The sequence below is a fragment of the Podarcis tiliguerta genome (assembly GCF_965153285.1).
Source record: "Podarcis tiliguerta genome assembly, chromosome: 14".
Classification (NCBI taxonomy): domain Eukaryota; kingdom Metazoa; phylum Chordata; class Lepidosauria; order Squamata; family Lacertidae; genus Podarcis; species Podarcis tiliguerta.
The window spans coordinates 52,695,597-52,710,291 of record NC_139547.1 but is presented as its reverse complement, the minus strand read 5'-3'; the positions used below and the strand labels follow the sequence as shown (position 1 = coordinate 52,710,291).

Below are 14,695 nucleotides of genomic sequence, written 5' to 3'. Positions count from 1 at the left end.
TAAAAGTGTGGCACTTACTGTTACAACTTCATGCTAGGTACCTGCACCTTTTTTTCTTTAAAAAACCTCCCAATGATAATAATAATTTACTTTTTAAAAGTTTTATTGAAGTTTTCAGCAGAAAGAGAAGAACAGAAATAAATAGGAACAACAAAACAATAAATTATTAAATCCATGTGCGCAGCGGGCATCTGCGTCACCCGGCTGAGCTGATTCAGAAAAACATTTGACTCTGCAGGAGACCACAGCAGGTGAAGACTTGGCAGAGAGAGAAAAAGGCTAATGACATGGCATGTAATTTCAATCAGCAAGAACTTCTGCTTTCCCAGCAGCCATCCATCAGTACAAGGAAAAGCACTTATGGGTGCTAGGGAAATTCTGCTTTTCTCAGATAAGGAATTGGTGCATGCAAAGAATAAGAACCGGTCATCCTTTCCAGGAAAGAGGAAAGGGGGCTCCCCTCCATGCTGGCCATGTAAACCCAAAACACATAAGCTGGATTCCATTTTCTTTCATTTCATTTGTACCCCCACCTTCCCCCAAGGAGCTCAAGGCCACAGATCTGATTCTTTTCCCCACCCTGGGCCTGTCTTGTCTCTATCTACTCTCTCCATGGCATGTATAATTTTTTGAACTTAGGATCATAGAATTGTAGGGTTGGAAGGGATCACGGGGTCATCTAGTCCAACCCCCTGCAATGCAGGAATCCTTTTGCACAGCAAGGGACATGAATCCACAACCCTGACATTAAGAGTCTTTACTGCCTCTTGCCTTTTCTCTAAGCGAGAAAATCCCAAACGCAGCAACCTTTCTTTATAGCGGGTATGCAAAACAACTGCTCTTTATATGGGGCAAGGTGCATCTTGGCTTTTGTATTGACACAAAGCTGTCGTTGGACATGGTGATTTTCAGAGTGCAAGGGGTCAGGCCATGAGTCCTGAGGAGCCTTAACCATCTGAAATCAGCCACAGGGAAATGGAAGCAGGAAAGAATAGGCGGAGGCTTTGCACGGCACGTTCTCAGGCAAGCGGAGTTTCCCCAGGGCATGTAAACACAGTGCGATTGTTTCAGTTACACGTGCTGAGACTCTGCCTGTATAGCCAAGGCACAATAGGCCATGGGAACTTGGGCGCTGAGCCAGAGACTTCACTGAACTACATGGTTTTGAAGGACCTGCATGGTGGCATCTCAGGGACTGGGAGGGAGACAGTACCAGACAGCGAAGGAGAAAGAGCAGCAGCTTCTGATCGTATTCTGCCACGTGTCACCAAACCTGTCTGGGATCCCTTTCCATCAAACAGGGCACATTGCTGCTGAACGTGCATCGTTTCCCTGACCAAACTGATCGCCCGCCTGAAGCCTCGGAGATGAGGGGATACTGGGCTCCCACTCCAGCTGCTGTTGGACTACAGTTCCCATCAGCCCTGATCATTGGCTGGTGCTGATGGGAGTTTGTAGCCTGGCAGCAGCTGGTGGAGGGGCAGCACAGACTCCCCATCCCTGTCTTCAAACAGTTCTAATGCGCTCCTGTAGCCCCATGCAGTGTGTGGGTCACAGAGGAATGCATGTGGACTGGCTGCAGTGTGGTGCCAGTTCCTATTTCTGAGCCTACCTCACAGGGTGGTTGCAAAGCTTAAATGGGCAAGGGGAGGACTATGACGACACCGCTTCTTGGATGAAGTATGGGATGAAAATCTGATGCACCAAGGAAAACACAATTCAGCAACTTCAAATCATGGAAACTTGCATGCATTTGGGCTTGCACACAGGCGCTCAATTTGCTTCTGCTTGTAAAGGATGTGGCCTTGTGCTATCTTATTTGGAGGTAAATCCCATAATAGACCATGGTGGGGCTGAGGTTTTGACCCATGATTATTCGGTCACACGCACACAGACATCCCATTCTCCCCTTAGATTTTCCTAGGCACACACTGTCAAATTCTATGCTTATGAAGGCCTTTTGCACAAACAACTGTCCACACATCACTGTCCAAACGTTCCAGATCTGGGGGTTGCCTGATCTGGACGGTTATTTTGTGTGGGTTTCTGTAGCTCCCAGCAGCCAATCAAGTAGGGAAATTTGGCACAGGACGGGGCTTCTTCCCTCAAGGCTGGTCGAGTGGCTGAACGCTTGTCCCCCTGCCTGGCCTGCCTCCTCCTCCCTTTTTCACAAGAAGACTTCCTTGTTGCCGATTCCCTGCATCTGAGCCACGGCCAAGCTCTCTGTGTACGTCTGGCTTCCAGACCACACTGATTCCCCCGAGGAACCCCTCTTGGGCTTGACCTTGATGAGGACAAGGGCGTTCCTCTGCCGACCCCTTAAGTACTCCTTGTAGTTCTTGGAGAGCAGCGTGTAGAGGAAAGGGTTGATGCAGCTGTTGCTGTAAGCTAGGCAGGTCACGAAAAAGTTGATGCAGGCCACTGTGGTGTTTGCAAGGCTGCCTGGCTGGCGGCGATAGACGCTGAGCAGCTGCCAGAGCCAAAAGGGAATGAAGCAAGCCCAGTAGGCAAGGATGATGCTAAATATCATGTACAGGACCTTCTGCCGAGAGCACCTCTTCATGGCCTTGGCACTGAAGACGGATGCCTGAGACCTCCAGTAGGTCCTCGCCAGCTTGATGTACAAGTAGCAGATGACTAGGCCAGGGGCCAAGATGCTGGTGATGAAGAGGACAGTGAGGTAGACTTTGTAGGCCCCCATCTGCCAAGTAGGGTGGCACATGCGCTTGGTCACTCCTCCTTGGCTGCTCGTCCGGAGGTCGATGAGAACCATGGTGGGCAAGGCAAGGAGGAAGGACAGGAGCCAGACCGAGCAGGTGATGGTCCTCCGGTAATCTCCAGGCCTCCGGAGCGAGTCCAAGGGCTTGACGACCGCCAGGTACCTCTCTGTGCTCATGATGGTGAGAGTGAAGATGCTGGCATGCATGGTGAGTAGGTCCAGGCTGAAGAGGACCCTGCAGCCCACGTCCCCAAAGTACCAGTCCTTCACGAAGTAGGTGCAGACAACGAAGGGGATGGTGGCCAGGTAGAGGAGATCGGCCAAGGCCAGGTTGACCACATAAACGTACATGGAGGCAGACAGCCGTACGGAGAGGTTGACAACCACCAACGTGTAGATGTTTCCAACCACCCCGACGACGCACATGACGGACAGAGCGCATCCCAGGAAGGAGGTGGCCAAGACGTCGCTGGCGCTGCCAGTGGTGTTGGAGGGACCGCTGCCATTCTCAAGCAGGCAGGACAGGTTGGCACATGGGCCCAGTTCCATTATATCTGACCCTTGCACTGGGTCAACATGTTCCACCCAAATGGCATGCCGGATTCTTGCCCAATGCACAGTGCAAATAATCCCCCTCTTCGAGCGCGGCGGCTCTGCTCTAATATATTTGCCAACCAGCTGCCGCCGCTCTGCTTTTGCTGCCGACTCGACAGCCTGTAGAACAGTTTGGCGCGATCAGATTCCGCGCATAATTTTGCTGAGCAGGAAAGGAACCCACCGATGAGGCAGCTGCAAGAGGACAGGAATGAAAGGCTGCAGGTTAAAGCTCCAGAGCTCCCAGGTCCAAATCTTACCACGTTCCAGCAGGCAGCTGAAGGGAGACGAGAGTGGTTTGGTTCAAAGCAACCTCCTTGTGACTGCCTGTCTTCCTGCCTTTAATCCTTCTGGGCAAACATCCAGCGAGCCACCCTTTGAGAGTGCAGGGCTGGCTCTCCACATCAACTTTATCACGTAAGCATCCAGGTTCTTTGCTTTGAAGGTTTTGCGCTGCCAGCGGTGACCCTGCCTGTGCAGATCTCCCAGAAGTCGCTTTCCAGGCAGGATGTTTGGCCACAGGTGAGCTGGGCAAGAGATGCTTCTTTCGGAGGGAGAGAACAGGCTGCTTGCCTTGTCAATGCAAGAATGCAAATGGCAAAGAATCCCTGAGCAGGACACGGTTGTGTGGGCGGATTCTGTGCCGGCTGCCAGGGCTGGACCTTGCAAATAATTGGCTCTATTGTGACAGGTGCTTATGCTTTCTCTCTCTGGGCTGGGAAGTTTAGTCACTGCTGCAAGAGGTGGGAAGGGCCCGGGATTCTTTCTGACAGCCCCCTTGAGGTGGGGTTTCATCCTGTGCTGCTCAGGAAGGAGGGGCACAGTCAGCAGCAGGCTTTTGTATCTTGGAGCAACAGGGTGGATTTTCTTTCCAGCTGCCTCCTTCCCTGCCTGCGGGGCTGTGCAAGGCGCTGAGGTTGCCCCCCCCCAACCCACAAACAGGATGACTCTCAGTCACCTTTTGAAGGTGATGCCGGAAAGTGCTGGCAGTGTGCTTCCACATCCACACGGATGTGCGCTAACAAAACCCTAACCCTGTGAGGGAAGCTGCACATACTGGTGCTTGTGTAGCTGGTTTTACTTCAATTAATGTTTAATTGTTTTTTTAATGGTTTATATTTTTTTGCATTCTTATATTACATTGGTAAACATCATCATATTACATTACATAGCTTATTATAATATATTTTCCAACATGTATACCAAGATTATATACACACTTTATATACCTAAAAAGAAGAGAAAAAGAGAAAAAACAAAAACAAATCTCCCCCAAAAATCATATATGTACCAATACATTCAGCTTCCTGTCTATCCCATTGTATATTCCTTTTTTAACAAATGAATGTACTCATATTATTGTATATTTCTTTTACATTTTATCGAATACATTCCTATAACAATATGTGCTCTTGTTCTTATTTCTCAACTCAGTCTCTCTCCAACATCAATCAAATGCTAGCATAGATAACGAACCTTTACTGTATTTTTGAACATATGTTTTATATCTATCCCATTTTTCCATAATTTTTTTATTTGAATTGCCTCTCAAGCTATCAGCTGCGCCATCTCAGTGAATTCTTGTAGCTTATATTGCCAGGACTTCTTCCTTCCACCCCTTTGCCACCAAAGTCCGGGCTGCAGCCGTTGCATATAAGAATACCTCCCCCTAAAGGCCTTCGGGATGACCCTTCCAACAATGCTTAACAGAAATGCGTCTGGTCTTTTTAAAAAGGTTATTCCAATTTTAATGGTTTCTTTTAGCTGTTTTTTGTTTTAGCTCCAAGCTGTCTTGAGTCCCTGTCAACAGCAAAGGCGGGGTATAAATAAACAAGTTGTTGTTGTTATTACTAATAATCCTGTAGTTGAAACCATCAGTGCATTTAGAGTGTTTGTCACAGCTGTCCAGTGAAAGAGGATCGCTGCCTCTGCGCTCCCAAAATCCAACGCAAAGCAAATGCGGTTGGTTAGATCTCATAGCCCCACCTGGTGGCCACGCGTCTAATTATTAGTAGGGGGGATGGAAGACAGGCAGGCGACAGTCCGGGCGCTTGCACGCGATCCTGGCGCGCCCCGGCTGCTGATCCTATGCTCGTTTACTTGGAAGCCAGCCAGCTCTCCTTGGATTCCGTGGGATCCGCTTCTCCGGAGGAGAGCTGGTGTGATCCTGCGGGTGGGGGAGGGCGTTGCGCGGCTGCTTCAGTCCAGCGGGCAGGATCGGGTCCCAGCGGAGGGATGCGCGCACAATGCGGTGGAAAGAGGCAGTCCGGGGCCACTCGGAGCTCTTTTCTGCGGGCCGGGGCAGAAGAGGGCAATGGCGCCAGGCAGAAATCCGTCGGGTGAAGCCTTGGCCGGGAAACCGCCCGCGATCATCGGGTGGAGGCCAGTATCTAAAGGTAATTAACGGGAATAATAAGAACCAAAACTGGAGGAGAAGCGACGCTGGTTGCAAGACCAGCGCCACCGTTTTTCTTGCCTGCCGCCTTTCCACCGTTACAGCCTCGAGGCGGATTAAGAGCCTGGAAACACATTTGACAAATATCTTTTTCTTATTTCATATTTGACAAATATATTTTTATTTTCATATTTTCTTTTAGGTCCCGTATTTCTTTTTCAGTATATGCTGGTGTAAGGATTAATTTATTTTCATTTTTAAATAAATTTTAAAAATGCAATAAAGATTAATAATAATTTTAATAATAATAATAGTAATAAAAATAATAAATAAGAGCCTGGTGTTACCAGAAAAAATCCGAGGGCTCCCTTGGACAAAAAGTAAAGACACCAACCAGAGTAAATTGGAGCAAATCAGCAGCCTGTAGGCTTGGCCTTTATTGAACTGTTGCAGCAGGGTGTTCCCCTCACTCGCAGGAGAGAGGAAAGACCCAGAACAACGGTGTGCAAGACCTTATAAAAACTTTTGAAATTCCCCTCCTCTAGGTCAAGCCCACCCCCAGAAACATCATGCATACATTACAGAAAGGAGGGCTTGAGGGAGGAGTTGTGGTGGTAACCTGAGTGTCCTGTCACCTGGCTGGTTCCTTTCTCCCCCTCCCCATGAGTCATTTTCTGAAGACAAAAGGTAGTTGCAGTTTCCTGCCCACCCCCCCCCCCCGAAGATCTGATCATGCCGAATCCACTCCCATATGGAAGTTCTTTGTGATCTTGATTGTCTTCTGTCTGGGATCATCAGGGTTGGCACAGCAACTGGGCAGGGCTCCTGTGTATGTGCTGGTATGCTCAAGGGATTATGGCTGGCCTGTATATCAAACCTTCCCCATTTTGTAGTCCTTCCTCCATGGAGTAAAATAAAAGTGGAACAGTGCAAATCTGATGTATGGTTGATTTTCTATGAATTTATAACAGAAGTGTAGCGTATGTGGTGTGTGAGTGTGAGTGTGTGTGAAGTTTGTACAAACTGAATGATGGGGGGGGGGGTTCCTGCTACACTGGAAACAGAGCCGAAGTCGCCGTGAGCAACACCCTTCCCCGGCCAAAGGCAGGACTCCCCTTCCTCCCCCCATAAAACACGCGCATCTCTCGAGATCCTCACAAACACGCGGACTCCGCGTCTCCCCCCCCCCCCCTTTTCGCAAACGCGCCTGCGCACTCTCGGGCCCTGGGATCTCCTCTCCGCCCCTCCCGTCCGGAGAGCCGGCTGTCACGTGACGCTGGAGGCAGGTGGTTGGCAGTTGCGGGATTTCGCTCCCCCCCCCCCGCCCTTTTCCATTCGAGAAACTCCCTGATCCGCGCCTGGCGAGCCGCTCTGGCCCGAGCCCACCCTCGTCTCCATGGTCTCTTGGCCCCCGGCCCGCCCCTCGCGGTCACGTGGCGCCCTCGCGCAGGCCGGAAGGAGGCCTGACAGGCAGGCCGGCCCCTCGCCGTTGGCGGCCGCGAGGAAGAGGAGGAGGCGGACGGGCAGGAAGCAGGAAGCGCCGCCGGGAGGGACGAGCGGGAGACGGAGCCAGCGAGGCGGCTGGTGAGTGAGGGAGCGCGGGAGGCAACGAGCGAGCGGCCGGCCGGCCGGCCGGGGGTCCTCCGGGGTCTCCCCGCCCGCTCCCCCAGGGGCAGCCCCGCCCGCCCGCACCTGCCTCGGTTGCCTGGCAACCTGCCGGGCCTGGGCCGCCCCTCCAGCCCCGCCGAGGCAGGCCCCGCTCCCCCCGTGCCGGACGCCGAGGGCGGCTGCTGCTGCTGCTGCTGCCGGCCCGTGTGGGCGTCCCCCAGGCAGCCCCTCCGGCTTCTTCTCCTCCTCCTCCCCAGCTGCTGCTGCTCGTCCTCCTCCCCCGGCTGGCTTCGTTTCGCTTTCGCGCCGGAGAGAGGAGGACGCGGCTCCCCCTTCTCCTCCCCGCCAGCCCAAACTTCTGCGAGCTGGAAGTTTTGCTTCTTCCTGCGGGGCGACTCCGCTTCGAATGGTCTCCCTCTCCCCAGGCCCTGGGCTCCTGCTTTCCCCTCTTGCAGCAGCTGCCTTCTCCTGCTCTCCTAATCCTCCTCCTCCGCCGGGGCCATCTGCTCCCCCGGCCTCGCCAGTCTCCCCTCTCCAAGGAGGTCTCGTTTCTCCTTCTCGCGGCTGGGATGGCGTCCCCTCCCTGCTTTCCAAAGTCCATCCACCTGCAATGGTTAATAAAGGAAAAGCAAAGGCAGCAGCACCCTCACCTGAACTTTGGGGGGTGGGAGAGGGGGTGGGGATGCCATTGTGGATTTGGAGGTCTTCCGTGGTCCAGGGAGGGGAGAGATGCTGCTGCTGCTGCTGCCGCCCTCTGCTCCTCCTTGGGGGCACCTGGTTGGCCGCTGTGAAAACAGGATGCTGGACTAGATGGGTCCTTGGCCTAATCCAGCAGACTAGCCTTATGTCCTGCTCTATGTTGCGTGTGGGAGCCTCTTATTTCCAGCTTTGAACGTTTGGATTTGGCAGAACGTTTATTTCCAGGTGCATGTGTGGTGGTGCCGGGTCACACTCTCCCCCCCCCCCCCAAAGTGCACAAATCTGAGAGGAGTGGTTGGGTTGTGTGCCTAAGCCAGGGGTCAGCAAACCATTTCAGCAGGGGGCCGGTCCACTGTCCCTCAGACCTTGTGGGGGGCCGGACTATATTTTGAAGGGGGGAAAAAAGAACAAATTCCTATGCCCCACAAACAACCCAGAGATGCATTTGAAATAAAAGCACACATTTGACTCGTGTAAAAACACCCGGCAGGCCCCACAATGCATTTTAAATAAAAGGACACATTCTACTCATGTAAAAACACGCTGATTCCCGGACTGTCCACAGGCCAGATTGAGAAGGCGATTGGGCTGCATCCGGCCCCTGGGCCTTAGGTTGCCTACCCCTGGCCTAAACCCACCTGACTTCCGGTTAAACTCAGTGTAAACTCAGTTGTGCTTGTTGACATGCATAGGATCATGCTGTTGTATTGATTTCGTACTGTGTGTTTGATGTTGCTTAATCGTGTTGCAATGTGTACTGAGTTTTAAAAGAGGCGTGGTTGCTGAGCAGCCCAACTCCCTTCTTTACCCTACATTTCAGCAATTGCTTTTCCCCCATTTGAGATGTACAGATAAGATTCTAACTGCCATGCCCAGCATGCAGGGAGCATTGTAAGTGTCATGGCAGACAGCTTCTGAGTCTTAGGGCTGTTCCGTGCATGACATTGCTCCCCAGAGCCACAATATCAGAACGGGGCCTTCATGTTCAGGGGCAGCAGTCTGGTGAATGCAGTGGGACAAGGAGGAAGGGCTGCTGGCCTTTTTCATGCTCGGTTTTTACCACGGCATGTTTTCATCCTGTGGGTTGACTGGAGCTGTGTGAATGGCCACAGTGGGAATTGGGACCCCTTATGAGATGTTCTGTGTTCTGATTTAGCATCCAGGCTCTTTTTAGACTGTTGGAGCCTTTTCTTATACTGTATTGAGATCCCGCCTTGCTGCAGGAGGAAAAAGCACATGTGGAATCCTCCCTGGAATGTGACATGAGGGTTTGTTTCATGAGGAGTGTTGGGAAGTTGAGAGCTCTTTGCGCAGGGTAAGAGTTGCACCAAAATGACTAGTATGATGTGCTTTGAACACTTGGGTGCTGTGTTATTCACAGCCACCTCCTCCAGTTTTTGCTTTTTGTTTTAAAACTATTATAACACTTTTGCAGCAGGGATAGGTAACCTATGGTCCTCTGACTGTTGCAGTTTCCCCAAGCCAGATCTTTGGAATGAGGGCATGCAAGAAGGAAGAGGTGGTCTATTAAGCTGCAGAAATCGCTTTCATAAAGGAGATGGTTGTGGAAGTTTAGTACATGCAGCTGTGGAGATCTGTTTCTGAAGGGGGTGTGTCTGTTTACCAGCTTGTAAAAAGTCTTTCCCTTTAGGAATGTGTGTTTGCCAACTCAGGGCCCTCCAGATATTTGTTGTAAGACAGTGGTGGGGAACCGCTGGTCCACGAGCCAAACTTCTCCCGCCAACCCTCCCCATCTAGCCTGCAAGGCCATTTTGGGCAAGCCAGACACATTTTGGGCAAGCCAGATGTCATACATTGGTAGGGCTTCAAAGGAAGAATCAGGAGATTAGAGTGAGCTCCCAATATTCCTTTTGCTGGAGCCAGGCATGCTCCCACTGCCCTTCTGCTGATGGACAATGAGAAACTGCTTCTCCCACCCAGTGCTGCTCCTTGAACTTCTGAAAACTGGGTGCACAAAGAACAGCGTGAGGCTGCTTGTAAAAGGGCTTTCAAACAGCCCTGTGCTGTGCTTTGGAGCCCCGACAATCGGGGCTTCTAAGCACAGCATCACCTGGTGTCATAGTGGTGTCAGGTGATTGACAGGGTCTTGCTGATAAATGCAGTCCATCAGGGATTGGAAGGCCAGAAGAGGTCTCCTCCCTGCCCCGCTGTAGACATTGCCTTGCTGCATCAGGGAGAGGACTTTCGAAACTTAAATTCAGCATCGTTTGGAGGCAGTTGGTGGAGTCCTCAACTGTATAACCTGGAGATCCCCCCCCCCCTTGTACCATATTAGAGAGATTTCTCTCTCGTTCTGAAATTGCCAGGAAATGGTTTAGTTGTAGGAAGCATTTAGAAAGACAAGAGGCTTAATAAAATCCAATGCTTCAACATTCTTGGACCGGGGGGGGGGGAGGGGAATCCAAATTCCTACATGCAGTCCTCAGATTCTTAAACACATGGACAACCGAGTGCTAGCCAGTGGCGCTTGCCCAGTCCTGTGTGTTGCTGATAAAGAAGAAATGGTTCGGGTGCTCAGTTCTTCCCTTGCTTTCACTGGTCCTTAACTCTTGCAGCAGCAGCAGCACTTTCCCTTCAGCATCTTCTGGTTGCAAAAGGCTTTTTTGAAAAAAGATTTGTAGTTTTCAGTTACATACATTTCAAGAGTTTTACAGTAACTTAAACATTTCAAAACTTGACCTCCTCTTTCTGCGGTTCCTTACATTAATTCCCCCCCCCCATTTCCTGCATATTCTAAATTAACTTATTTTTTCATTCATCTACTTTAATTGTTTACTGTTATGAAACTGCAGGTTATTACAATAACCCTGCCAATTTGTTTACAAATTGTTTGTAAATATTCAATAAACCATTTCCATTTTTTAATGTTATCTTGATTTCTCTCTTCCCCCGCCCCGCAGTAAGTTTTGCCATTTCTGCGTAGTCCATAAGTTTTTGTATCCATTCTTCCATTCCGCTGTAGTAGTATACATGAATAAATTTCTATACTGTTTAGGTAATTCTGCCCCTGTAATTCCCAAAAGAAAATTTGTTTTAAAATGCTGATTTTTTAAACAAATGTTATTTTAAACATCTTTCTCAATTCATTATGTATCAGTAAGCTTTAAACATACTGCGAGACAACATATGATAGAAAGTACCTTTTTTCTCTTCGCATTTCCAACACTTACTCGATTTTGATTTATACATTTTTTGCCAGTTTACTCAGTGTTAGATACCATGTATATAACATTTTCATATAGTTTTCTCTTAAACCATTGCATGCTGTAAATTTTATATCCGTATTCCACAATCGTTCCCACACTTCCATAACTATATTATAACCAATATCTATTGCCCAGCGTATCATTGAAGACTTTACCTGCTCATCCTTTGTCTCCCAATCCAATAATATCTTATACATTTTTGGCAGCGCTTTTACATTCCAACAGAATGTAATATCACTGCAGTTTTGATATTTGTTCCCCAAACCCCCGGGGCTTGTCTAGGTGGGCCTGGGTTGGAGAAAAGGCAGCATCATCTGAGCAGGCTGCTTGGGACTTTATTGAGCATATTCAGCCTTTCCTGAACCTTTGGCAGGAGACAAAGCTGGTAGGCAGAGGAGGCTTTCATGCTATATTCTCCCCCTTTTTTCCAATCAGCCTCTTTTGGGGGCCGCTAATTCTGTTGCATCTTTGTGTCAGGGGTGTGACAGCATCATTTGACTGTATCTCAATATAGAATTGTCCTTGGTGGCTGCTGCACAGCGCATCTTTGGATGAGATCCCAGGAGATCTTGGAACAGTAATTTGCTCAGGGACACGGGGAGGAGGGGTATTGTTACTCCTTCACGCCGTTAAAACGGACTCTTTCAGGTAGCAGAGCGAAGTCACACCTTCAGTTTTAATTAAGAGAAGAAGCATTCCTCAGTTATTGAAAACTTGTCACAACAGCGTTTTCCTGTTTTCCATTTTCTGGAAGTAGCGAGGGGTAACGGTGAGCCAGTTAATTAGGGTGTTGTGGAAGATACAGCTTCTGGCTCCCGTTAGATTATTAGTTTCGCTTTTTAAAAAAACTTGACCACTTTCGCTTTTTGAAAAACTTGACACCTCATTTTTACCTCCAGGCATTTGGCTTTAGCCTTATCTGGCAATTTTGGCACCCAGGGCAGTGCTGAGACTGCTAAGGGTTGTCTGTTAAGGAGATAATTTACAGTCATACCTTTGATCCTTGGGACTCGGACTCCCGAATGTTTCTGGTTTGTGAATGTTCTTTGGAACCCTAAACATCCGACGGAGCTTCCGCGGCTTCTGATTGGTTACAGGAGCTTCTTGCAGCCAATCAGAAGCTGCGCTTTGGTTTCTGAACGTTTTGGAAGTCGAACGGACTTCAGGAATGGATTCCGTTCGACTTCCAAGCTACGACTGTAGTGGATTTAGACCAGGAGTGGGTAACCTGGGGGCGGGGAGAGATGCTGCTGGGCCCCAGCTCTCCTTGAGGTGTGGGTGGGTGCAAGAGACGTAATGCAGAACATCTGGCGAGGTGAGCCAGCCTGACTTTAGGCCCTTGAAGGTCATACTAGCAAATGAAGCTGTAGGCTGCATTAAAAAGCCCTTAGTCTATTTAATCATTTGAGTCGTAGCCTCTTGTGATTGATTATGCTTGCATATGAGTAAGAATAGTGTTTCTGAAACATGCGAAAAGAGAGAGGCTTCTGTTAAGATGAATGTGTGCTGTGACATTCCTCATCTCAGAGACGTTCCTTCCAGCCTGTGAGAAAATGAAGCAAATAAAAATTAACTTAGTTTACTACAACTGTTATTATTAAATGTTATTAAATAGAAAGGGAGGCCTTTTCATTTGGATGTTAATCCCCATTTAACTCCCCATGGAATCAACACTTATTGTTCGCTTCCCATTTCCAGGGAGCTGAGGTGACTCTCCCACTTTTCAGATTCCTGCTTTTGAGCTCTCCATGGGCACCTGGTTGTGGTCCTTGTTGTTAAATTTCTATGCTGCCCTTCATCCTAGGATCACGGGGCTGTTGACAATATAAAAGCACAAAAATATATAACCTAGTAACAGACAAGCACAATACCCCACGCCCAGTTTAAAAGGCCACAGGCATAGATTATTTAATTAACCCAAGGCCTGGGAGAAGAGGAATGTTTTTGCCTGGTGCCTAAAGAGGTGCAACGAAAGTGCCAAGCGAGCTTCCCTGGGGGGGAGCATTCCACTGCAGAAAAGCCCCGTTCTGGTGTTGCCAACCTCCGGACTCCTCACAGACACATCTTATGTTCTTGTTCTTTTAATACGGTGCTTCTAGGGGGAGGATAATCCAAAGGCATTTAATCAATAACTCAAGGGGAGCAGACCTGCTGCCCGCCAGGTGTTGCTGGACTTCCCACTTCTGCCAGTCCCAACCAGCATGCCAGGGGTCAGGGATGATGGGATTGCCCCCCCCCCGTTGGCTGCCCTTGCCATAGCTGGTTAAACGGTTCTGCTGTTGTAAACAAAAATTGCCCTTTTCCCTTATGGGGTATCCAAGAGCCCATATAGAGTCCTTACATAGGTTCCCTATTGGTAGGAGAAAATTAACAGAGGCCAACCAGAGAAGCGGCCAACCAGAAGCGGCTTAGTCATACTGGCCCCATGACCCGGAAGCTGTACGCCGGCTCCCTCGGCCAATAAAGCGAGATGAGCGCCGCAACCCCAGAGTTGGTCATGACTGGACTTAATGGTCAGGGGTCCCTTTACCTTTAACCAGAGAATATTGAGAAGCAAAGTAGCTAGTAAACTTGATCTTTATTGATCTGTTGCAACAGGGTGCTCTCCTCACACGCAGGAGAGAGGAGGAACCCAGAAAAATGGCGTGCAAAGCGTTATAAAGACTTTTGAAATTGCCACCCTGTAGATCACGACCACCCCCAGAAACATCAAACATACATCACAGAAGGGGTGTAACCTAAGACCACCCCTCATATAAAGGTAAAGGTACCCTTGCCCGTACGGGCCAGTCTTGACAGACTCTAGGGTTGTGTGCCCATCTCACTCAAAGAGGCCAAGGGCCAGCGCTGTCCGGAGACACTTCCGGGTCACGTGGCCAGCGTGACATCGCTGCTCTGACGAGCCAGAGCCGCACACGGAAACGCCGTTTACCTTCCCGCTAGTAAGCGGTCCCTATTTTTCTACTTGCACCCGGGAGTGCTTTCGAACTGCTAGGTTGGCAGGCGCTGGGACCGAACAACGGGTGCGCACCCCGCCGCGGGGATTCGAACCGCCGACCTTTCGATCGGCAAGCCCTAGGTGCTGAGGCTTTTACCCACAGTGCCACCCGCGTCCCCTTCACCCCTCATATACATCACACCAAAATCATAAAAAGGCAGTCTAAAACAGAAATTTTGAATGTTGTTTATCTCCTGTCTGGCAGGTTAAAAAGGTAAAGGTACCCCTGCCCGTACGGGCCAGTCTTGACAGACTCTAGGGTTGTGCGCCCATCTCACTCAAGAGGCCAGGGGCCAGCGCTGTCCGGAGACACTTCCGGGTCACGTGGCCAGCGTGACATCGCTGCTCTGGTGAGCCAGAGCCGCACACGGAAACGCTGTTTACCTTCCCGCTAGTAAGCGGTCCCTATTTATCTACTTGCACCCAGGAGTGCTTTCGAACTGCTAGGTTGGCAG

General features: G+C 49.9%; 3 protein-coding genes and 1 long non-coding RNA gene across 4 annotated transcripts in view; 1 reads left to right on the top strand and 3 right to left on the bottom strand.

The window, feature by feature from the left end:
- LOC310664603 overlaps positions 1 to 14,695 on the bottom strand; it is a 404,468-nt gene that overhangs the window by 90,470 nt on the left and 299,303 nt on the right. The gene's annotated exons all lie outside the window — the stretch shown is intronic.
- FSCN1 (fascin actin-bundling protein 1) overlaps positions 1 to 14,695 on the bottom strand; it is a 333,406-nt gene that overhangs the window by 197,254 nt on the left and 121,457 nt on the right. The window lies entirely within an intron of this gene.
- On the bottom strand, positions 86 to 5,968 carry LOC310664471 (urotensin-2 receptor-like). The gene has a single exon (XM_083413703.1). It carries the CDS (start codon positions 3,266 to 3,268, stop codon positions 2,168 to 2,170), a length of 1,101 nt encoding a protein of 366 aa, XP_083269829.1. The 5' UTR covers positions 3,269 to 5,968; the 3' UTR covers positions 86 to 2,167.
- RNF216 (ring finger protein 216) overlaps positions 7,209 to 14,695 on the top strand; it is an 81,886-nt gene continuing 74,399 nt past the window's right edge. Inside the window, exon 1 of the mRNA XM_083413415.1 lies at positions 7,209 to 7,281. The gene's annotated coding sequence lies outside the window, so the exon portion shown is untranslated. The remainder of the gene's footprint in view (positions 7,282 to 14,695) is intronic.

Excerpts from the sequence above, each read along its gene's own strand:
- LOC310664471 (XM_083413703.1), bottom strand. The coding sequence starts at position 3,268 with ATGGAACTGGGCCCATGTGCCAACCTGTCCTGCCTGCTTGAGAATGGC.